This window comes from Mustelus asterias, chromosome 8, assembly GCF_964213995.1.
Source record: "Mustelus asterias chromosome 8, sMusAst1.hap1.1, whole genome shotgun sequence".
Lineage (NCBI taxonomy): Eukaryota > Metazoa > Chordata > Chondrichthyes > Carcharhiniformes > Triakidae > Mustelus > Mustelus asterias.
Window position 1 is genome coordinate 98,765,499 of NC_135808.1, and position 22,952 is coordinate 98,788,450.

Here is a 22,952-nt window from a genome sequence, read left to right on the forward strand (position 1 = left end):
TAGGCTTTGCTGGTGTCTTTATGAATACCCATCAGGTTACTATTTATTGCCCATCCCTAATTGCCCTTGAACTGAGTGACTTGCTCAGACTTTTCTGAGGGCATTTAGGACTCAGCCATATTGCTGTGGATCTGGAGTCACATATAGGCCAGACCAGGTAAAGATGGCAGATTTCCTTCCCTAAAGGTCATTAGTGAACCAAATGGGTTTTTACGACAATGGTTTCATGGTCATTAGGCTTTTTAAGTCCAGATTTTTATTAAATTCAAATTTCACCATCTGTCATGGTGGGATTTGAATCTGAGACCCAGAGCACTAATCCATTGACAATACCACTATACTAACCCTTAGATACTATGGTCATATTCACCAGGTTTGTTGTATATATTATATATCTGTTTTATCTCAGCACAATGCAGAGATGGCACAAGTTCCAAATCTATTTTGGGTTTATTTACAATACTTTAAGATATCTCAGAACTTACATGATTTCCACACACACGTGTCAGCTGGAACCTAGCTGTTTCTGGAATTTTCTGAGGAAGCTTCTTTATTTAATTGGCTCCCTCCATCTTAAGGTTTAAGGAATCAAGTGCCACTCCATAGATCAAAAAACAGACCAACAGGATCAAACCATTGAATATTACAATCACTTTTTTCTTGTGTGTCTGTATGAGTGAGAGCTACTGCAATATTTTTGGGGTGTTGATTAATACATTTATCATTTTTTAAAAATCTTATGAGAAAACCTGTCTATTTTTAACAGTCACAGCACACAGCGGGTTTAAGAACACATATCTTTGATGAGTTGAGTGGTGGGAGAGGGGAGAGCCATCATCCTAACTTATTTCTCCTGTCCAAACCTATTGAATATGTAAATAATTAATAGATAGGGGAAGGTAATTTTTAGGTAATTAGTCATAGTCCACAAAGGATCATAAGACCTCTCCCCATTAGAGAAAAATAATTGGTTATATAAAGCTTGAGGGGCACTACTCTGTAAGCATCAAGCAAGGCAGCAGAAAATAGGGTTATTCAACAACATAAATAAGAGGCTACAGTTAGATCATAGTAATTCAGCAATAGCTGCTTGCTGATCATGAACTTACAGTTGAGATCAATCTAAAATTAATTAGCATTAATTTTAGAGTACTATGACAGTGTGGTCAAATTCCCCTCAAACTCGATTCTCAAGTTTGCTGATGACACCACCATAGTGGGTTGGATTTCAAGAAATGATGAGCTGGAGTACAGGAAAGATTTAGACCATCTGGTGAATTGGTGTGATGATGAAAATCTCTCCCTCAATGTCAGTAAAATGAAGGAAATAGTCATTGATTTCAGGAAGCATAATGGAGTTCATGTCCCTGTCTACATAGTAAGAAGTCTCACAACACCAGGTTAAAGTCCAACAGGTTTATTTGGTAGCAAATACCATAAGCTTTCGGAGCAGAGCTCCTTCGTCAGATGGAGTGGATATCTGTTCCCAGATACTGTACTAATACATGCGCCACTCCATCTGACGAAGGAGCTCTGCTCCGAAAGCTTATGGTATTTGCTACCAAATAAACCTGTTGGACTTTAACCTGGTGTTGTGAGACTTCTTACTGTGCTTACCCCAGTCCAACGCCGGCATCTCCACATCCTGTCTACATAAACAGGGATGAAGTGGAAATGGTCAAGAGCTTCAAGTTTCTAGGTGTCCACATCGCCAACAACCTATTCTGGTCCCTCCACGCCGACGCTATAGTTAAGAAACCCCACCAACACCTCTAATTTCGCAGGAGGCTAAGGAAATTTGGCATGTCCACTACGACTCTCACCAACCTTTACAGATGCACCATAGAAAGCATCCTTTCTGGTTGTATCACAACTTGGTATGGCTCCTGCTCTGTCCAAGACCACAAGAAACTACAAAGGGTCCTGAATGAAGCCCAGTCCAATACACAAACCAGCCTCCCATCCATTGACTCGGTCTACACTTCCCACTGCCTCGGAAAAGCAGCCAGCATAATCAAGGACCCCACGCACCCCGGACATACTCTCTTTCACCTTCTTCTGTTGAGACAAAGATACAAAAGTCGGAGGTCACATACCAACTGACTCAAGAACAGTTTCTTCTCTGCTGCTGTCAGACCTTTGAGTGGACCTACCTCACATTAAGTTGATCTTTCTCTACACCCTAGCTATGACTGTAACACTACATTCTGTACCCTCTCCTTTCCTTCTCTATGAACAATACGCTTTGTCTGTATAGCCCAAGAAACAATAATTTTCACTCTGTACTAATACATGCAACAATAATAAATCAAATCAAAGTGTACTAGTTGTCAGAGGCCAGTGTAAAGTTTATTTATTAGCATCACAAGTAGGCTTACATTAACGCTGCAATGAAGTCACTGTGAAAATCCCCTAGATGCCACACTCCGGAGCCTGTTCGAGTACAGGGAGAATTTAGCATGGTCAATGCACCTAACCAGCATGTCCAGGAAACCAGAACACCCGGAGGAAACCCACGCAGACACGGGGAGAACGAGCAGACTCCACACAGAATAATGCAGAGAATGGAAGTACAATATGGCAAGTTGAGAATTTAAACTCAATTTCTCAACATATGGAATCAGTAAAAATGACCATGAAGATGTTACACTGTCCTAAAAACCCAGCTGGTTCACTTGTGCACTTTGGGACACAAAATTTACCATCCTTCCATGTCTAATCTATATGTGACTCCAGCCCAAAATCAATGTTGTTGACTTTTACCTGCCCTCTGAAGTGGCTTAGTACATCACTAAGTCATATCAAACTGCTGTAGTATTTCAGGAAGCCAGTCCACCACCATGTTTAGGGCAAATGGGGATGGACAATAATTGGCAGCTTTCACAATGACACCCACATCCTGCAAGTTAATTTTCAAAGTTTCCAAAGATAGTGGCCAAGTTATGACGTTAAATAGCAATCCACAGAATAGATTCAGGTCTACGGACAGAATTTTACTGGCCCCTAGGAGGTGTGTGTGTGGGGGTGTGGTGGGGGGAGAAGTGGTAAAGTAGCTGGGAGCCTTGTTGGATTGACTCCCTGACCACTTCCTACCATCGGGTAACTTTATCAGCAGTGGGACTGAAATCAGACATCCTGCCCGCCCCAAGGAGACAAACAGCCAATTTATACTTGTAAAACCCCTGTAGAGAACCATTTTATCATGCTGAAGCAGAAAGGAGGCAGATGCAGGGAAGGCAGTCCCCACTACCAATATCCCTCCAAGGAGGGGTCTTGTCTCCAATACTCAGCCCTGGAATTTTTTTAAGTTTTCTTTTGCTGCGGGGTCCCTGCCTGCCTCAGCAGTGGCCATCACTCCTGGTAATGCGGCTGAGCTACCAGCCCACCAATTGTGTCAGCAGCTCTCAGGGGTGGGTGGCCACTTAATTGGTTGCTGCCCGTAAGATTCAGAAAGAAAGCGAAGCGCACTGGCCACTGGCAACACTCATTTCTGGTGATGTTCAGTCTTTCACCTAATCAGCAAACTTCAGGTCTGTGTTTGTGGTTCGCAATGTCTTTATAACTTAGATGATCTCGTCCTTCTGAATTAGCATGAATGAACTAGTGAACTCGCCATCTTCTGGGAGATTGGTGTCAGCTGTCTGAGACATGAGGGTGAAACGCCTCCAGCTGTAGTGTTGCTTTCAATTTTCCTTAAATTCTCTGCTCCTGGGTAGTCTTTTGTTGGTAGCTGTGTCCAAATTAGTTGGTTTTAATCTCATCCCCCTTAAACTCAATGCAGTGTTTCACATACCATAGAATCCCTTCAGTGCAGAAGGAGATCATTTGGCCCAATGAGTCTGCACCAACAATATTCCCACCCCAGGTCCTATCCCCACAACCACACACATTTACCCCGCTAATCCCTCTAACCTACACATCCCGGGACACACTAAGGGGCAATTTAGCATAGCCAATCAAAGTAACCCGCACATCTTTGGAGTGTGGGAGGAAACCGGAGCATCCGGAGGATAGAAATAATAAAAACTGCGATATTTAACACTGAACATCAATGAAGTTGAACATTATGGTCTTGCATTTGCTGCAAATTCGACCATTCCCACCAATATTATTGTACTATGTACATATATATAGAAAAAATAATGCTATCCTCCCTCCCACCTTTAAGCCACATTTATTTATGAAGGTACGACAGTGCAATTGTTGGAGATTTCCTTTTGGAACAGGATGAACATTCCAAATGTAGCTAAACATTCAACATGTTTTAGAGGTTTACAATTCATATTTATCCATTCCCCCGTCTTCATGTTTTTCTCCTTTTTCTTCAACCTCTTCATTTTCAGTTTTTTCCTCCTTTTGTTCCTTCATTTCTTTTTCTTGTTTTTCTCTCATTTTTTTCTCACCAACCTATTATTAAACAGCTAAATTTGTTACCTTGTATTACGTAGTCTGAAAATGTTACAATCAAAATCAAAAAATGCGGTTTACCCTGGGCTTATGTATTGCCAGCACACATGCATCGGTTGTTCATAAAATCTTATAAATCAAGGGCAAGAGTAGTGTGTTTGGTGGCTGTATAAATTAGTGAGTGGAGTCATCCTATATACTTGTTATATTAAGATACTCCAATGTTTAAACATGACATTTAACCACGAGCACCAGGTTATCCTACTGTCAAGCATCAATTGTAAATATAAATTGCCAGCTGACCTTGCTCTGGTTCCAATGAAGGTACACTCTGTGCCTTACAATCTGTCACCAGATTTATAATGTCTGCTTCTGCTTGATATAATGGGAATGTAAACAGTGTAGATTGAGTCCTGTACCTTAAATGCATCAATTTGTCCAACTGGAGACTGATGGTCAATCTGAGTTTAAAGGTTATGTGGCCTGATTGGTCTGTTTTTGCAAAACGAGTTTTTAGAGGAATACAAATTTGCTTATCAAATGTTCATTTTGTCAATGTATAAATTCAAGCTCACCTTGTTAGCAACACATTATATCCTGATGTTTTTAAAACACACCAGCTAATACAATGCTGTCAAGATTTATTGCGATGTTTGATGGTATTTGCTACCAAATAAACCTGTTGGACTTTAACCTGGTGTTGTGAGACTTCTTACAAGATTTATTGCAACAGAAGATGCTGCAGTTGAATTACTGTTAAACTGAAAAGTTCATCAGTTTATCATCTAAATTAAAGCTTTTAACTCAGGTGTGTTAATATATTTTCAGTACATTCTCAGCAAGGATCACACAGTATAGGTTGAGTTATTGATGTAATATGGCCTGGAGTCAGAGCCCTGGGGCGGAAAGCATCAGCAGAGTGGCGCAGCGGGCTAGAAAAACAGAGTTAAAGCCACCGGCCCCCTTCTCTGGCCTACTGTCTAAGAAGTAGTCGAAAAAAAGTTGAGGAGGTGGATCTCATGACCCAGTGCTGGCGGGGCGGGCATCAAGAACTTAACCTTTTAAAGATTAGGGTGCTGTTTTTACATTTTTAAAGGGCACCCTGATACAAAAAAATAAAAATATAATTCCCTCCTCTAATCCAACACCCCACCCTCCAGATAATAATGGAATATAAATATGCAATTTCCTTCAACCCCACAATCCTATCTACAGAATTCTGTGCTCCTCCAATTCTGACCATTGCACATCTCCAATTTCCTTCATCCCACCAATGGTGGTCATGTTTTTACTGGTCTAACCTCTTAAGTTATGGAATTCCCTCCCCAAAAGCTTTCCGCTTCTCCTTCCTCAAAATCCAGATCTCTGACCAAGCTTTTGCTTTTGTCTTACTGTCTCCTTCTTCGTCCCAATGTTAGCTTTTGTCCAATTACATTTCTGTGAAGCACCTCGGGACGTTTTACAACATTAAAGGCGCCATAAATGCAAGTTGCTCCTGTTTTTGGCAGCATTCAGGCACCAGCAAAATATTTTCATAAAATAAATAAAACAACTACCTGAGTTATTCCCCATGTTTGATTTCCAAATTCCTCAGCATATTTTACATCATTTGTAATAAGGAAATTGTCAAAGATTGTTCCAGATTTCACCTATGACAGACAAAAAGAGAATTTACAATGTATAACCTCTGTTTGACTCACTTCAATAAAATATCACTGCCTTTATTCTTACCTGCCACAGATCGAGGCCAAGAACACCGATGTTATCATATTGGCACATGTTGGTCTTTGGTGTATATTCAGGATTATCAATTTCTGGATGGACCCAATTTCCTTTGAAATTAGGGTTGTTAATCTGATGAGATTTCCATTCACCCTGAGCACAAGACCAGTTTTTAAAAAATGAATTTGAGGTTCATTTGACCATTAAAACATTGCAACTGGCACAGTTAGAAATTAAACAAATTCTATTGTTTACAGATAAGTTGAATATTTATCCACGAGGAAGAACGAGAAAGAAAAGCCTAGTAGCACTCATCCTTACAGAGTCCTTGAGAAAGAAAAATATTATGCTGGGCAATATATTTGTGAAAAAACTCTTCATTCAACTGATTCACAATTATCAAGTAATTGCACCAGTCCAAGGCTAGAACGTCACACATAAATCTTTGTATAGAAGGAAAAACAATAAATTTTGTTTCTCAATCCTTGCTGTTCTGCTGAGAGCGGTAGTTTGCTGGCGTTTCTTTTGGGAAACTCTCTACATGTTCCTGAATGATCCAGATCTTGCTAATCAAAGAACCCCAAATGCACTAAATCGTGTGAGAAGAGCATCTGAGACGAGGAGGTGAAATTATTAGAGGACACTCAGATGTTAATTTCCTCCAGTGGGTGCTGTAAGTCCATTTTCTCTCCTCCCAGCTTCTCAGGTGTCTCCCATTTTCTCCTATGATGCTACCTCCTATTGACTCCACGGTAAATGTTTGCTCCTGGTGCCTTATCCAAATGGGAACGTTTCATCACAAGTCTAGACAATGCAAGTGGGTACAACAAGTTCATCACACGTTTTAACTTGTTTATCAGCAGTACAGAGGTACCTTTGGCAAAAAGTAGGTGGGATCACTAGGCCGTAAGTACAACATGTCTGCTGCAGCTCAGCTGAGGTCAGGTGACTCCACAAGCTTGAAGCCATCAACAGTAACCATTTCACTCTCTAGTAAGCATTACGAGGTTGGTTAAGATACATTAAAATTTCTAGAGGAATACACATTACTTTTTTCATTCACACATCCCTCTACAAATTGTTGGTTTTCTAGAATAAATGTTTCAAAGCTTGATTATTTCAGTGATGAAACTATTTCCCTGGAAAGTACCACCTGTTACAAATGTGAAGTTTGTATGATTTGGGAATGTCTCTAATATAAAGTGGAGTAATAAAGGGGGGCTTGTGATCTGTTCTGAATTGCCTAACAAAAAATCTGGGCGGCTTCTCCCATGTATGTTGGTTTAGTGGTTGTTGTACTGGTACTGATTTTAAAATCAATCTTAGATTCATGAGCTTGAATGCCACCATGGTAAATTCTTGTTCGATGCACAAATTCTCATGCAGAACAACGCCTCAACCAACACCCTTTTGAATTAATTGCAAAACATAAACAAGCCTGGATGGTTTGGTTATTAAAGGTTAAAGGTGACATGGGGGCAAGTTGTTTTGCCAGAAAGAATGTGCACAATATTCACACTTAAACAATTAACGGATCAGCTGTGTTGAAGGCAGGAGTCTGTCAGTCTCCAAGTCCCAAAGAAGTGTTAGGGTTGTCTGCTTTTGTAAATGGTTATACCTTAAGCTGCCTCTTTAATCCCAATGTAGAATGATGTTGAGTTTCAAAAGACAATCAATTAGCATTTCTACCTGGACGCAGGGCCCAAGTGCTTCAAGTTGCCTTGGAGAGGGGCTTTGAGAGAGGAGGAGGCTAGAGGAAGCCATTGTAGGTTTTTCTAAAAAAAATTCTTGAATCTTATCGAGGGTCAGTCTGCAAAGGGATATGCGAAGGGCGGAAGGGGGCCGCGCTAGCGGGCAAGCTCGCAAGGGGCGCGCCCGCATGGGGCGGGGGAGGGGGGCACGCCCACAAGGGGCAGGGGACGCGCCAGCAAGGGGCGGGGGAGGGGTAGCACGCGAGGGCGATGGGGAGGGAGCGCGCGAGGGCGAGGGGGAGGGAGCGCGCGAGGGCGAGGGAGCGCGCGAGGACGAGGGCGAGGGAGCGCGCGAGGACGAGGGGGAGAGCGACAGGAAGGGCGGGCATGAGGGCGAGCGCGAGGGGGAGGGGGCGGGCGCGAGGGAGAGAGGGCGGGCGCGAGGGAGAGAGGGCGGGCGCGAGGGAGAGAGGGCGGGCGCGAGGGAGAGAGGGCGGGCGCGAGGGAGAGAGGGCGGGCGCGAGGGAGAGAGGGCGGGCGCGAGGGGGAGAGGGCGGGCGCGAGGGAGAGAGGGCGGGCGCGAGGGAGAGAGGGCGGGCGCGAGGGAGAGAGGGCGGGCGCGAGGGAGAGAGGGCGGGCGCGAGGGAGAGAGGGAGCGCGCGAGGGAGAGAGGGAGCGCGCGAGGGAGAGAGGGAGCGCGCGAGGGAGAGAGGGAGCGCGCGAGGGAGAGAGGGAGCGCGCGAGGGAGAGAGGGAGCGCGCGAGGGAGAGAGGGAGCGCGCGAGGGAGAGAGGGAGCGCAAGAGGGAGAGAGAGAGCGCAAGAGGGAGAGAGAGCGCAAGAGGGAGAGAGAGAGAGCGCAAGAGGGAGAGAGAGAGAGCGCAAGAGGGAGAGAGAGAGAGCGCAAGGGAGAGAGAGAGCGCAAGGGAGAGAGAGAGCGCAAGGGAGAGAGAGAACGCAAGGGAAAGAGAGAACGCAAGGAAAAGAGAGAACGCAAGGGAAAGAGAGAACGCAAGGGAAAGAGAGAACGCAAGGGAAAGAGAGAACGCAAGGGAAAGAGAGAACGCAAGGGAGAGAGAGAACGCAAGGGAGAGAGAGAACGCAAGGGAGAGAGAGAACGCTAGAGAGAGAGAGAGCGACTGAAGAGGTCAAGTTTGAGAGGGTCTAAATGGAGCTGGAAGATACATCTAGCTTTGGCTAGAGAGCAGGGATCTTCAGTTCACCCGTCTTTATTAAAGATAGTTCAAGGTAGAGACGTTAACATGAAATAAATGTACACCATAAAAGTTTAATTTTCAATTTTCACCTTGTATTCTGGATTCTGAACCATAGAAGGCTCCCATTCATCATCCAACTCATCATCCCAGTCATCTGTTTTCTTGCTGTTAGGATCTGGAATGCTTTTTGGCTTGTCCCAGTCCTCATTTTTTGTTTTTTGGGCAGGAAAGAGGAAAATTGGAAGGAGGGAAGAAAATGTATCTTTACTTTCCGAAAGTGTCTCCAGAGCCTAAGGTTTTTAGATGTAAAGGAAATTCCCTCGATGTCCATTGTCCAATTACAAACTACTTCTCAAATAATTGATGCAACATTACACAGAGGCAATAATCCCACCCCGACTTAAAAGTTGGGTGGGCGATCCCGTCTCAGTGTGGCTGGGAAGCCCTGAGCTGGTTTTATGGTTGTCGGGCCATTTATTATCTCAAACAAGACTTCTGCTCCCATCTGGCTCACCTACTATTGTGGAGTCCATGGACCCCCATGCTTACATAGGTTGTTTTAGACTGCATCCCCTTTTCAGTTTTTTTAAAGAACCTTTCGTTACAGTTTTGTTTGCACCTCAGCCTTATGCTCCTGATCTGATTTATGGGCACACAGTGCAGAGATAGGGAATGAGGACTTTCTCGTGAATCTACTCCAGGGCTTGGCCAAACTTGCCGTTAACAGGTCCAGGCAAGGTGGTCAAGGGGATCATCTGACCTGACTGTCTGCCCTCTACCGCGGCTATATTCGCAGCCGGTTGTCCCTGGAAGGAATACACAGAATCCACCAACATGGTTGAGGCTTTCCATGTTGGGTGGGCATCGCAGGTACTAGGATTCCTTCTTGGCCCTTTTAATCATGTTTTGGTTTAATGTTTTAATTTTCATTTGCGATTTCCTTTTTAGTTCAGGAAATATCCCTTTAAGGAGCTGCCCCTTTTATTTGTCCCTCAGGTTATTTGATTTATTTTGATGATTTATTTGATATCCTCTAAAATAAACCTGGCTCCCAGACTAGCTCCCCTTCCCAGCAATGCCACCTAGAGCGGTGACCACTGGAGGTACTACAGACAAGTCTCCAACACTGATGTCACATTAGAAGGCAAGGTGGTGTTATGTCATGGCCAGTCTGGTAGGTCCCAGCAAAGCAGGTGGAGTACTACCATAGTGCAAGGACTCAGTTGGTCACAGGAGGGCACCTGACCTGGAGGAATCCCTCCCACAATCTGGCATGGACAACACCACCGCCACCACCCCCCCACCCCCAAATGTGGCAGGGGGAGATCCTTATGTTGCCATGAATTGGTCACTTAAAGATTTCAATTAGCCCAAGGGCAGGTGTGCCATTCAATGCCTGCACGCTGCTGTTAAAATCCCAGTGGAGGGGAGTAGGCAACAGTTATGATACCCTCGTCATGCCCCACTGCCTGCCAACTGTTCCCCGGAGGGGTAGGGGGGCTCGTAAAATTAGCAGAGCTAGAGGAGTTAGAAATGGAGATGGACCACGGAGGGGTTTTAAAGCAAGAATGAGTTGTAAAATTTAGGCATTGCCAGATGTATCATCTAAGATTGTCTGTGCAGCTGAGAAGTTACCAAGAGTTACTTTGAAAGGACCAAAAAACCATATTATGAAAGTGACAACAGGAGGTGAAGGAGCCTCGAGTAGTTCTTCATGTCCTGATCTGGCTCACAGAGCCCATCCATGATTGCTAAGTTCTGTGCACAGGGAAGCTCTAACACAATTATCAGTTACAGCATTCAAAATTTGAGTGGCTTACTCACTAGAATCCTATTAAATGTATGCATTTCTAAAATTGCCACAAAGGTACTTTTAAATTACTTAAATTTTTCAAAATTAGTAATGCTCACTTACTTCTGGTTTCATGTCATCAGGGTCATAAATTTCCTCCTGATCATCCCAGTCTTCAGGTTTCTTAACATTTGGGTCCTTAATTGTTTTAGGAGGCAGTAGGTCCCAGTCATCCTCCAGAGTCCCAGATTCAACTTTTTGGTTATCAATCTTCACTTCATATTTGTTATCAGAATGAACTATTAAGGTGTAGAGATGCGTGTACTCATCGTCCTATGAGCAAAATGGTATTTCAATTCAAAAAGATAAATTACTTCTGCAATTAACAAACTTCGCCCCTCAGCTGCTTAGCCATTAAAGAGAATCAACCACGTTTCTATAAATCTGGAGTCACATGTAGGTCAGACCAGGTAAGGATAGCAGGGCAGGTATCTTTCCCCTAAAGGACATTATGACGATTGACAATGGATTCATGGTCGCCATTAACAACATTAGCTTTTAATTCCAGATTTATTCATTGTATTTAAATTCCACCAGCTGCCATGGTGAGATTTGAACCCACATCTCCAGAGCATTGGCCTGGGCCTCTGGATTACAAGTCTAGTGACATTATTACTATGCCACCACTTCCTCTTAATAGCTGTGCTCATACAAGAAGTGCAGAAGGTTGTCAGGCAGCTACAGCAAGCATTTAGGAAGGCAAAGCACATGTTGGTTTTTATGGCAAGGGGATTGGAGCACAGGAATAAAGAAGTCTTGTTACAATTGTACACGTCTTTGATGGGATCACATGGATACTACAATATGAAGTTTTTGTCTCCATATTTAAGGAAGGATATACTCACATGGAGGCAAAACAGCGAAGGTTCACTAAATTGGTCCCTGGGATGAGGATGTTGTCCTATGTTGAGAGGTTGAGTAAATTAGGTCTGTGTTCTCCAGAGTTTAGAAGAATGAGAGGCAGTCTCATTGAAACATACAAAACACCAAAAGGGCTTGGTAGGGTAAATGCTGGTCAGGGAATCTAATACATGGACCATGGTCTCAGGATAAGGGGCCGGCCATTTAGGACTGAGACGAGGAGAAATTATTTCATATGAAGGATTTTGAATAATTCCCCACCCCAGAGAGTTGAAGATGTTCCATCCCATAAGGCAGATTTTTGGTTTCTCAGGGGATAAAGGGATATGGGGAGCAGGCAGGAAAGTGGAGTAGAAGCTCAGTCATGATTGTATTAAATGGCAGAGTCGGCTTGACAGGTTATATGCTTTACTCCTATTTCTTGCATTCTTGTGTTTATTCTTCATGTCTACCTGTTAGTAAACTCAGGCTCGGTGTTGTTTGAAAAAAATAATTACCTTGCATCTAATATCTTTTTTAATCAAGTGATTTTTTCCTTTGTAGCTGAAGATCACATGAACCTTTTTAGTTTCTGGTCCGCAAATATCAGGACCTGAAGAATGGAATGACATTAAAACTTTACCATTGAGTTCTTAAGTAAATTATAAGCTTTTGGAGAAACACTGATTTTCACATTCTGGCACATTCAGTTGGAAGAAAATTCCAGGAACAATTACTGTTGGGAAATTGGGTGTGAATTTTGCATGAATGCAAGCAGAACTTTCTGATTATTCTGTCACAGGAAATTCCAGTCCCAAGTCTTGGAAGTCTTAATGCTATTAAAAATACCCATATATGCTTACCAGCAAACTCCTGTAAACTAAATTGTCTCAGATTTAGTTTAGATGGCAATCAATTTTAATCTAAATTCATGTAAAAAATCTCCCTTACAATTTTTGCTAACTTGCTCTTAAAGAAGTGATCCTTTATACCTCTTCCTTCCCATTCACCTTCCCTAAAAGGGAATGTTCTGATGAAGGGCACCTAATTTATTTTCACAGTTGTGCTGAGCTAAAGTAGATCCTGTATTAAATTGAGTCATTTTGAAGACTGGGAATAAGTTGATCTGTAGTCACTACTTACCAAACATTATATAATAAGGAGAATTTCCAGACATATCTTCTTGGTTCAGATTAGCAGGAAAAAGCTTAATGTATCCACCACCACAGTCAATATTCTGCTCATGTTTTACAGTGAATTGTACGACTAATGTTTGTCCTTCATTGTTGAATTGTTCAAATTTAATTGATCTTGCATAGAACTTGGCATCCTGGCTTGTCTGGATTCCTGAAAGGAGAAATAAAGATCATACCCTTTGAGAGCAAACTGAAAAATTATTACAAGGACTTCTAACCAAAACAGCTACCACACTGGGGTGAGTTGTGTTGAATAAACTTAATTGTCTGAGATAACACATGAAAAGTTGTTGGTGGAATGGGATGGGATGGCAGGTGACATGGGGAGAAAGCCAAAAAACGACAGGTCATGCATGCATGAACTGCTCACAACTCTAAAATGAAGGTTGGAGGCACAGAAGTTAGAGCATTTGTTATTCTGTCTTTTTTTTTAAATTTGTGTAAGGAATGTTTGTGATGGATGTTACCATTGAAGATTTGCATATTTCAGATCTTGCTGCCTTCCTGATGTTAGGGCAAGGAACATTTCAGAAGAGCTGGAAAAGATTACAGAAGGATCAAGAGAAAAGCCAATGTGGTCTGTGTGGAGCCAAAGATACAGGAACGGCATGATGTTTTGCAAAATAAACTTAGGAAGTTGGTTTTGGAACAGAGTATTCAAATTACTTCCCTTGCCATGTGTTAGAAGAGGGAAGGATGGCAGATTAAAGAACTTAACATGTGGTTAAAGGAGTAATACCAGGAAAAGGGTTTCAATTTTGTGGTATGCTGGCAACATTTCTGGGGAAGATGGAGCTATTCTGCAAGAATACACTACATCCTAATAGGAAGGAAGCTCATGAAATGTAACTAGCAGGGTGCCACAGGGATCAGTCCTTGGACCTCAACTATTTACAATCTATATAAATGATCTGTAAGCAGAGACAGAGTATAACATAGCAAGATTTGCAGATGACACTAATATAGGCGGGAAAGCATACAATGAAGAGGTGATGAGGATTTTACAGATGGATATAGATAAGTTAGGAGAATGGGCCAAAATTTGGCAGATAGAGTTTAATATGGATTAAGTGTGAGGTTTTCCATTTTGGCTGAAAAAATAGAAAAGCAAATTACTATCTAAATGGAAAGCAGATTCAAAATGTGTCTGGGCAGAGGGATCTGGGTGGCTTTGTTCATGAATCTCAAAGTCAGTATGCTGGTACAGCATGTTAAAAAAATGGAATGTTAGCATTTATTGCAAAAGGACTGGAGTATAGAAATAGAGAAGTGTTGTTGCAATTGTTGGTGTTAGTGAGATCACATCTGGAGAATTGTGTCCAATTTTAGTCTCCTTATTTGAGGAAGGATGTGGTGGCATTGGAGGCAGTTCAGAGGAGATTCACCAGATTGATTCCTGGGATGAAAGGGTTGACGTACGAGGAGAGATTAAACAGTTTGGGCTTGTACTTGCTGGAGTTTAGAAGGATGAGAGGGGATCTGATCGAGGTATATAAAATACTAAAAGGGATTGATAATAGTAAATGTAGACTAAATGTTTCGCCTTGTGGGGCAATCTAGAACAAGAGGTCACAGGTATAGGTTGAGATATGGTAGATTTAGAACTGAGATGAGGAGGTAATGTTTCTTGCAGAGGGTGGTGAAATTGTGGAACTCGCTGCCACATAACACGGTGGAGTCTGAATCATTAAATGGTTCAAAGGAGGAGATAGATATATTTCTGATTTTAAAATGAGTTAAAGGGAATAGGGTAGAGATAGGGAGGTGGATTTGAGACCAGGAAGAGATCAGCCGTGATCTGATTGAATGGAGCTATGGAGGAATACAGAGAGAGTAGGAAAGAACTCAAACGGGGAGTTAGAAGGGCAAAAAGAGGTCACGAAATGTTCTTGGCAGACAGGATTAAGGGGAATCCTAAGGCATTTTATTCATATGTTAGGAACAAAAGAGTTGTCAGGGAAAAAGTCGGACCTCTCAGGGACAAAGGAGGGGAATTATGCTTAGAACCCAAGGGAATAGGGGAGATCCTAAATTAATACTTTGCATCGGTATTCACAAAGGGGAGAGGGACTTGTTGACTGGAAGTGTCTCAGAGGAAGGTGTTGACCTGTTAGAGAGAATCTCCATTACAAGGGAGGAAGTGTTAGGTTTTTTAGGTAACATTAAAACTGACAAATCCCCAGGGTCTGATGGCATCTATCCTAGACTGCTCAGGGAGACAAGAGATGTAATTGCTGGGCCTCTGACGGAAATCTTTGTCTCTTCACTGGACACAGGTGAGGTCCCTGAGGATTGGAGGATAGCGAATGTGGTACCTTTATTTAAAAAGGGTAGCAGGGATAACCCGGGTAATTATAGGCCAGTGAGCTTGACGTCCTTGGAGGGAAGTTGTTGGAGAGGATTCTGAGACACAGGATGTATGCGCATTTAGAACGGAACAATCTCATTAGTGACAGACAGCATGGTTTTGTAAGAGGGAGGTCGTGCCTTACAAATTTGGTGGAGTTTTTTGAGGACGTGACAAAAACGGTTGACGAAGGAAGGGCCGTGGATGTCATCTATATGGATTTCAGTAAGGCATTTGACAAAGTCCCTCATGGCAGGTTGGTTAAGAAGGTTAAGGCTCATGGGATACAAGGAGAGGTGGCTAGATGGGTAGAAAACTGGCTTGGCCACAGGAGACAGAGGGTAGCAGTCGAAGGGTCTTTTTCCGGCTGGAGGTCTGTGACCAGTGGTGTTCCGCAGGGCTCTGTACTGGGACCTCTGCTATTTGTGATATATATAAATGATTTGGAAGAAGGTGTAACTGGTGTTATCAGCAAGTTTGCGGATGACACGAACAAAGAACAGTACAGCACAGGAAACAGGCCCTTCGGCCCTCCAAGCCTGCGCCGCTCCTTGGTCCAACTAGACCAATCGTTTGTATCCCTCCATTCCCAGGCTGCTCATGTGACTATCCAGGTAAGTCTTAAACGATGTCAGCGTGCCTGCCTCCACCACCCTACTTGGCAGCGCATTCCAGGCCCCCACCACCCTCTGTGTAAAAAATGTCCCTCTGATATCTGAGTTATACTTCGCCCCTCTCACCTTGAGCCCGTGACCCCTCGTGATCGTCACCTCCGACCAGAGAAAAAGCTGTTCACCCTATCTATACCCTTCATAATTTTATACACCTCTATTAGATCTCCCCTCATTCTCCGTCTTTCCAGGGAGAACAAGCCCAGTTTACCCAATCTCTCCTCATAGCTAAGACCCTCCATACCAGGCAACATCCTGGTAAACCTTCTCTGCACTCTCTCTAACGCCTCCACGTCCTTCTGGTAGTGCGGCGACCAGAACTGGACGCAGTACTCCAAATGTGGCCTAACCAGCGTTCTACACAGCTGCATCATCGAAGATGGCTGGACTTGCGGATAGCGATGAACATTGTTGGACAATACATCAGGATATAGATAGGCTGGAAAATTGGGCGGAGAAATGGCAGATGGAATTTAATCCAGATAAATGCGAAGTGATGCATTTTGGAAGAACTAATGTAGGGGGGAGTTATACAATAAATGGCAGAGCCATCAAGAGTATAGAAACACAGAGGGACCTAGGTGTGCAAGTCCACAAATCCTTGAAGGTGGCAGCACAGGTGGAGAAGATGGTGAAGAAGGCATATGGTATGCTTGCCTTTATAGGACGGGGTATAGAGTATAAAAGCTGGAGTCTGATGTTGCAGCTGTATAGAACGCTGGTTAGGCCACATTTGGAGTACTGTATCCAGTTCTGGTCGCCGCACTACCAGAAGGACGTGGAGGCTTTAGAGAGAGTGCAGAGAAGGTTTACCAGGATGTTGCCTGGTATGGAGGGTCTTAGCTATGAGGAGAGATTGGGTAAACTGGGCTTGTTCTCCCTGGAAAGATGGAGAATGAGGGGAGACCTAATGGAGGTGTACAAAATTATGAAGGGTATAGATAGGGTGAACAGTGGGAAGCTTCTTCCCAGGCTGGAGGTGCCGATCACGAGGGGTCACGGGCTCAAGGTGAGAGGGGCGAGGTATAACTCAGACATCAGAGGGACGTTTTTTTACACAGAGAGTGGGGGGGGGGGGGGGGGGGGGCCTGGAATGCGCTGCCAAGTCGGGTGGTGGAGGCAGATACGCTGGCATCGTTTAAGACTTACCTGAATAGTCACATGAGCAGTCTGGGAATGGAGGGATACAAACGAATGGTCTAATTGGACCAATGAGCGGCACAGGCTTGGAGGGCCGAAGGGCCTGTTTCCTGTGCTGTACTGTACTGTTCTTATTGAATGGTAGAGCAAGCTCGAAGGACTTAGTTGCCTACTTCTGCTCCTAATTCCTATGTTCCTAATGAATTAGCAAAAATATTAAATAGGGGAGTGAGAGTTATTTAATCTAGGGAGGGAAGGGGCAGAGCAAGTAAAAAACTAGAATTAGATGAGACTGATAAACAAAAAGTGTATAATATGCAGAATGAATAAATTAATAAAGGAAGCACAAGAGGAAAAATAAAATTGACTCGTTATAAGCGGGAAGGAAGCTTGGTCAAAGTATCATGGAAAATGCGGCAGCATTAAATATGAACAAATATAAAGTGGGTTATAATATTTTTAAGAAAGTAAACCCCACATTTTTATCCTGCCAATCCCCTGACACTAAGGGGCAATTTAGCATGGTCAATCAACCTAACCCACACATTTTTGGACTGTGGGAGGAAACCGGAGCACCCGGAGGAAACCCACGCAGACACGGGGAGAATGTGCAAATTCCACACAGACAGTGACCCAAGGCTGGAATCAAACCAGGGTCCCGGGCGCTGTGAGGCAGCAGTGCTAACCGCTGTGCCATCATGCCGCCCCCAAAGACCAAAGAATTAACAAAGGAGTGTTGCATATGTAGGATTTTTCTATACACGCCCTCATAATGAAGAGGGAGAGGATAATGGAAGGGGGAATATGTAAACGGATTAGGATGGTGAGTTCATGTATATGTACTGTTGCTTAATTCATTCTCAATATTTACCTTTGTCCTTCTCAGAATCACCATAAAATATTCCAGAATGGAGTCTGAATTTACCATAGTCTGACCTGTGTTTTGATTCTATCCACCTGCTTTCCCAAGCATCTTAAAAGAAAAAGAATGGCAATGCATCACAAAGCTTCTTTAAAAACTATACATACATTACTGCATGATTGAGAAAGCTCTGAACAAGTTAAAGCTAGGCACTACAATACATTTCCTTTTCTGATGTTGCGGGCTCTCTGGTGCAGAGAACTGCACCACTGTGACGGTGGGAAAGTCTGCATAGCACCGGTAGAAATAGCAGAGGTACTCAATGAATACTTTGCTTCAGTATTCACAGTGGAAAAGGATCTTGGTAGTTGCAGTGCAGACTTGCAGTGGACTGAGAAGATTGAGCATGTGGACATTCGGAAAGAGGATGTGTTGGAGCTTTTGAAAAGCATCAAGTTAGATAAATCGCGGGGACCGGATGGGATGTACCCCAGGTTACTGTGGGAGGCGAAGGAAGAGATTGCTGAGCCTCTGTCGATGATCTTTGCGTCATCAATGGAGACGGGAGAGGTTCCGGAGGATTGCGGATGTGGTTCCGTTATTCAAGAAAGGGAGAAGAGATAGCCCGGGAAATTATAGACCGGTGAGTCTAACCTCAGTGGTTGGTAAGTTGATGGAGAAGATCCTGAGAGGCAGGATTTATGAACATCTGGAGAGGAATATTATGATCAGAAATAGCCAGCATAGCTGTGTCCAAGGCAGATCATGCCTTACGAGCCTAATTGAATTTTCTGAAGATGTGACTCGACACATAGACGAGGGAAGAGAGGTAGATGTAGTTTATATGGATTTCAGGAAGGCGTTTGATAAGGTGCCCCATGCAAGGCTCATTGAGAAAGTGAAGGGGCATGGGATACAAGGGGACATTGCTTTGTGGATTCAGAACTGGCTTGCCCACAGAAGGCAAAGAGTGATTGTAGATGGGTCTTTTTCAGCATGGAGGTCGGTCACCAGTGGAGTGCCCCAGGGATCTGTTCTGGGACCCTTGCTCTTTGTGATTTTTATAAATGACCTGGATGAGGAAGTGGAAGAATGGGTTGGCAAGTTTGCTGATGACACAAAGGTTGGAGGTGTTGTGGATAGTGGAGAGGGATGTCAGCAGTTGCAACGAGACATAGATAAGATGCAAGACTGGGCGGGGAAGTGGCAGATGGACTTCAACCCAGATAAGTGTGTGGTGGTTCATTTTGGCAGATGGAATAGGATGAAAGAATATAATATTAAGGGTAAGACGCTTGGCAGTGTGGAAGATCAGAAGGATCTTGGGGTCCGGGTTCATAGGACGCTCAAAGCAACGTCGCAGGTGGAGGCTGTGGTTAAGTAGGCATATGGAATACTGGCCTTCATCAATAGAGGAATTGAGTTTAGAAATTGGGAGATAATGCTGCAGCTGTATAGGACCCTGGTCAGACCCCACCTGGAGTACTGTGCCCAGTTCTGGTCGCCTCATTCCAGAAAGGATGTGGAAGCCATAGAAAGGGTGCAGAGGAGATTTACAAGGATGTTGCCTGGATTAGGTGGCATGCCTTATGAGGATAGGGTGAGAGAGTTAGGTCTTTTCTCCTTGGAGAGGCGAAGGATGAGGGGTGATCTGATAGAGGTGTATAAGATGTTGAGGGGTATTGATAGAGTGGATTCTCAGAGGCTTTTACCCAGGGCTGTAATGGTTGCCACAAGAGGTCACATGTTTAGGGTGCTGGGGAGTAGGTACAGAGGAGATGTTAGGGGTAAGTTTTTCACTCAGAGGGTGGTGGGAGCGTGGAATCGGCTGCCGGTAGTGGTGGTGGAGGCGTATCCGATAGGGTCTTTTAAGAGACTTTTGGATAAGTTCATGGAAGTTAGTAAGATAGAGGGTTATAGGTAAGCCTAGTAGGTAGGGACATGTTCAGCGCAACTTGTGGGCCGAAGGGCCTGTTTGTGCTGTAGCTTTTCTATGTTCTATGTTCTAACTTGTAGTACGACCAATTCAACTGGCCCAAGAGTGAAAGTTATCCTAAAAATGGTTGTTCACACAGCCTAATCTAATGCATTACTACCATGACCAGCAGACTAATTGATTCTTGGTGTCCATCCATCCTTTTCAATTGTAATGACTTGTGCTTTAACTCTTAAATTTCATTTTAAATTCAGGTATGAATCAAAAGATTAGGGGCAGGATTTTACTTCCCGAAACTGTAAAATCCCACCCAAGATCAACGGACCTTTCCATGCTCTGCCCCTCGCCCACTCCAATTCCCGTGGCAGACGGAATGGTAAAATTCCGGCCTAGGTATTTCATGTATGAAAACAAATACCTATTTTCTATACTACAATAAATTGGGTGTCAAAGAGAATCTGACTGGCACTGCTATCTCACAGCACCAGGACCCGGGTTCAATTCCTGTCTGTGTGGAGTCTGCACGTTCTCCCCGTGACTGCGTGGGTTTCCTTCGGGTGCTCTGGTTTCCTTCCACAGTCCAAAAATGTGCAGGTTAGGTAGATTGGCCATGCTAAATTGTACCTGAGTGTCCCAAGATATGTAAGTTAGAGGGGTTCACAAGGTAAATACGTGGGGTCATGGGGGATAGGGTAGGGGTGGGCCTGGGTAAGATGCTCTGTTGGAAAGTTGGTGCAGACTCAATAGGCCGAATGGCCTCCTTCTGCACTGTAGATTCTATTCTATGAGATCATGGTGCTCAGGAAAATAATTCAGATCCACGATTTGGACAAACCCATTCTTAGAAATGATATACTTCACACATTTGTCTTAAACTGTAGTGATATAATTCATTTCTTAACACAACAACCATCTTTGATTAACTCTTCAGCCCTTCAATCTACATTACCCATTATAAATTTTAAATGCCATCCGTAAAAATTGCAGTGTTTTGTATCTAGACTTCTCGATTATTTAGTAAAACTCCCTTTTGAAAGTCCATTTTCCAAGCCAGGAAAAATTCTGGCATCCACTTTCAAGTCCTCTTGAGTTTTGTGTGGGGAATGAAGAATGACTGATTGGCTTCTATCACCAAAAGTGCAAACGTCAAGAAAATGATTGGATTTAAAATAAACTCAGAGCTAAGTACAGCCACCCCCACTCCCCCGCCGCCCCGCCAGCTGGTGCCTCTCACCTCCTCTTCTTAAGGCACAAACTCTGTCGCTTACCGCCATCTGCGAACTCCTCTTTCAGGTAGATCTGGGGCTCTGCCAGCGACTGGACGGCGAAAGCTGCCAGGAGCAGTATAGCTACCGTCATGTCATCAAATGCTACTAGGTTGTTTCGTTCTGTTGTTTCTTTCAGTCGTTATTCGGAGCCGGTAAACGGTTTAAAGCTTCACGTTCTCTGTCTAATAACGACAATGCCGTTTGCCCCAACAATAAAATTGCTGCCCAGCAGTGAAATTAATGAAGGCCATTGGGTGAACAATGTTATCTGACGGCGAGACGGCCAGTAGCCAATGAGGGGGAAGCTGGGCTCTGTGAAGTAATTGCCAGGTTCACAGAGACCCCGCGGAGGGGTGTGTATGACCTTTTTCAAAATGAAATCAACATTTCTCATATATGAAATTAGTAACAAAAAGTCCTGATAGTAAAGTATAAAGCACAGTAAATGTATCATCCCTCTCTCATATCCCAATTACTTGGAATTAAAGTAATTGATAGTTCAGCAATGTCCTAAGGTCAATCCTTGTGTGGTGTTGGTTGATTTCAGCCCTGAAGTAGTAAGAGGACAGTTGTCATTGATCATGGCACCACTGGTCAAGCCTGTCTAACAGCTCCTGTTGGCTTTATTGAGATGTGGAGATGCTGGCGTTGGACTGGGGTAAACACAGTAAGAAGTCTCACAACACCAGGTTAAAGTCCAACAGGTTTATTTGGTAGCAAAATCCAGTGGACTTTAACCTGGTGTTGCGAGACTTCTTCCTGGCTTTATTGAGACCAGTGTTGATGCTGAATGGGAATTGGCTGTGGTGTTCCATTCAATCAGATAGCCTGTTAGTTCTCTTGCACTGGTCACAAGTCTCACAGAGTCATAGAGTGTTACAGCATGGAAAGAGGCCCTATGACCCATTATGTCTTCACTGGCCATCAAGCACCTATCCTAATCACATTTTCCAGCACTTGGCCTTGTATGCTATGGCATTTCAAGTGGTCATCTAAATACTCCTTAAATGTGACGGTTTCTGCCTCTACCATCCTTTTAGGTAGAGAGTTCCAGATTCCCACCACCCTCTGAATGAAAAGGTTTTTCCTCACATCTCCGATAAACCTCCTGCCCCTTAACTTATTGACCAGGGGTAAAGTTCCTTCTCAACCACTTTATCTATGATCCTCACTTTATATACCTCAATCAGGTCCTCCCTCAGCCTTCTCTGCTCTGAGGAAAACAACCCCAGTCTATCCAGTCTCTCGACAGCATATTGTGTCGATGCCAACTCATCTGCATTCCCAATTTTATGATGGTGGTTCAGTGCTCAGGTCTGTCACTGTTGCGATTATCCATGAGGGTCCTGACATTCCAGGTCCCATTCTCCATTTTGATGAGTGGAAGATGTTGTGTATGTGGTGTCTGTCTCAGTACAGGAAAAGTAAGTCATCTGAATTGAGGGGCCTATGGAAACAGAATGAGTGATCACATCAGAGGGTGGAGTCCTCTCTCAGGCAGAATCATCTACAAGCCATGTTGTAAGCATGTAAGCACTCTGCCCCAAGGAAGCCTTTGTGCTGCAAACCCCTCCTGGTTTCTCTTTATCAATAAATGCCTTCCTTGTCCTTAACAAAGTCTGAAGCCTCTCATAACAATTCCAGAAGTGGACCACACAAAATATATAATATTGGTGATAAGGTGGATAAATTGGATGACACAGCCTACCGGTGAGTATCCTGTTTAATTGGAGTTAGAAAAGTGGGATACCTATTGGGCAAATAGACTCAGCAAGAGTTGTTGAGCTAGTGCCAGACCTTGAGCG

General features: G+C 43.7%; 1 protein-coding gene across 1 annotated transcript; it reads right to left on the reverse strand.

Moving 5' to 3' along the window:
- Positions 1-4,272: 4,272 nt before the first annotated feature.
- LOC144497939 (calreticulin-like) lies at positions 4,273-21,238 on the reverse strand. Its single transcript, XM_078219400.1, has 9 exons — positions 21,148-21,238; positions 17,953-18,054; positions 12,871-13,074; positions 12,246-12,340; positions 10,951-11,160; positions 9,125-9,238; positions 6,139-6,282; positions 5,964-6,056; positions 4,273-4,407 (listed from the first exon to the last, which is right to left on the reverse strand). Exons 1-9 carry the CDS (start codon positions 21,236-21,238, stop codon positions 4,273-4,275), a joined length of 1,188 nt encoding a protein of 395 aa, XP_078075526.1.
- Between the last annotated feature and the right edge of the window lie 1,714 nt (positions 21,239-22,952).

Excerpts from the sequence above, each read along its gene's own strand:
- LOC144497939 (XM_078219400.1), bottom strand. The coding sequence starts at position 21,238 with ATGACGGTAGCTATACTGCTCCTGGCAGCTTTCGCCGTCCAGTCGCTG. Across the intron at positions 18,055-21,147 it reads AGAGGAGTTCGCAGATGGCG|ATGCTTGGGAAAGCAGGTGG; the intron begins GTAAGCGACAGA and ends TTTTCTTTTAAG. Across the intron at positions 12,341-12,870 it reads TCCTTATTATATAATGTTTG|GTCCTGATATTTGCGGACCA; the intron begins GTAAGTAGTGAC and ends TCCATTCTTCAG.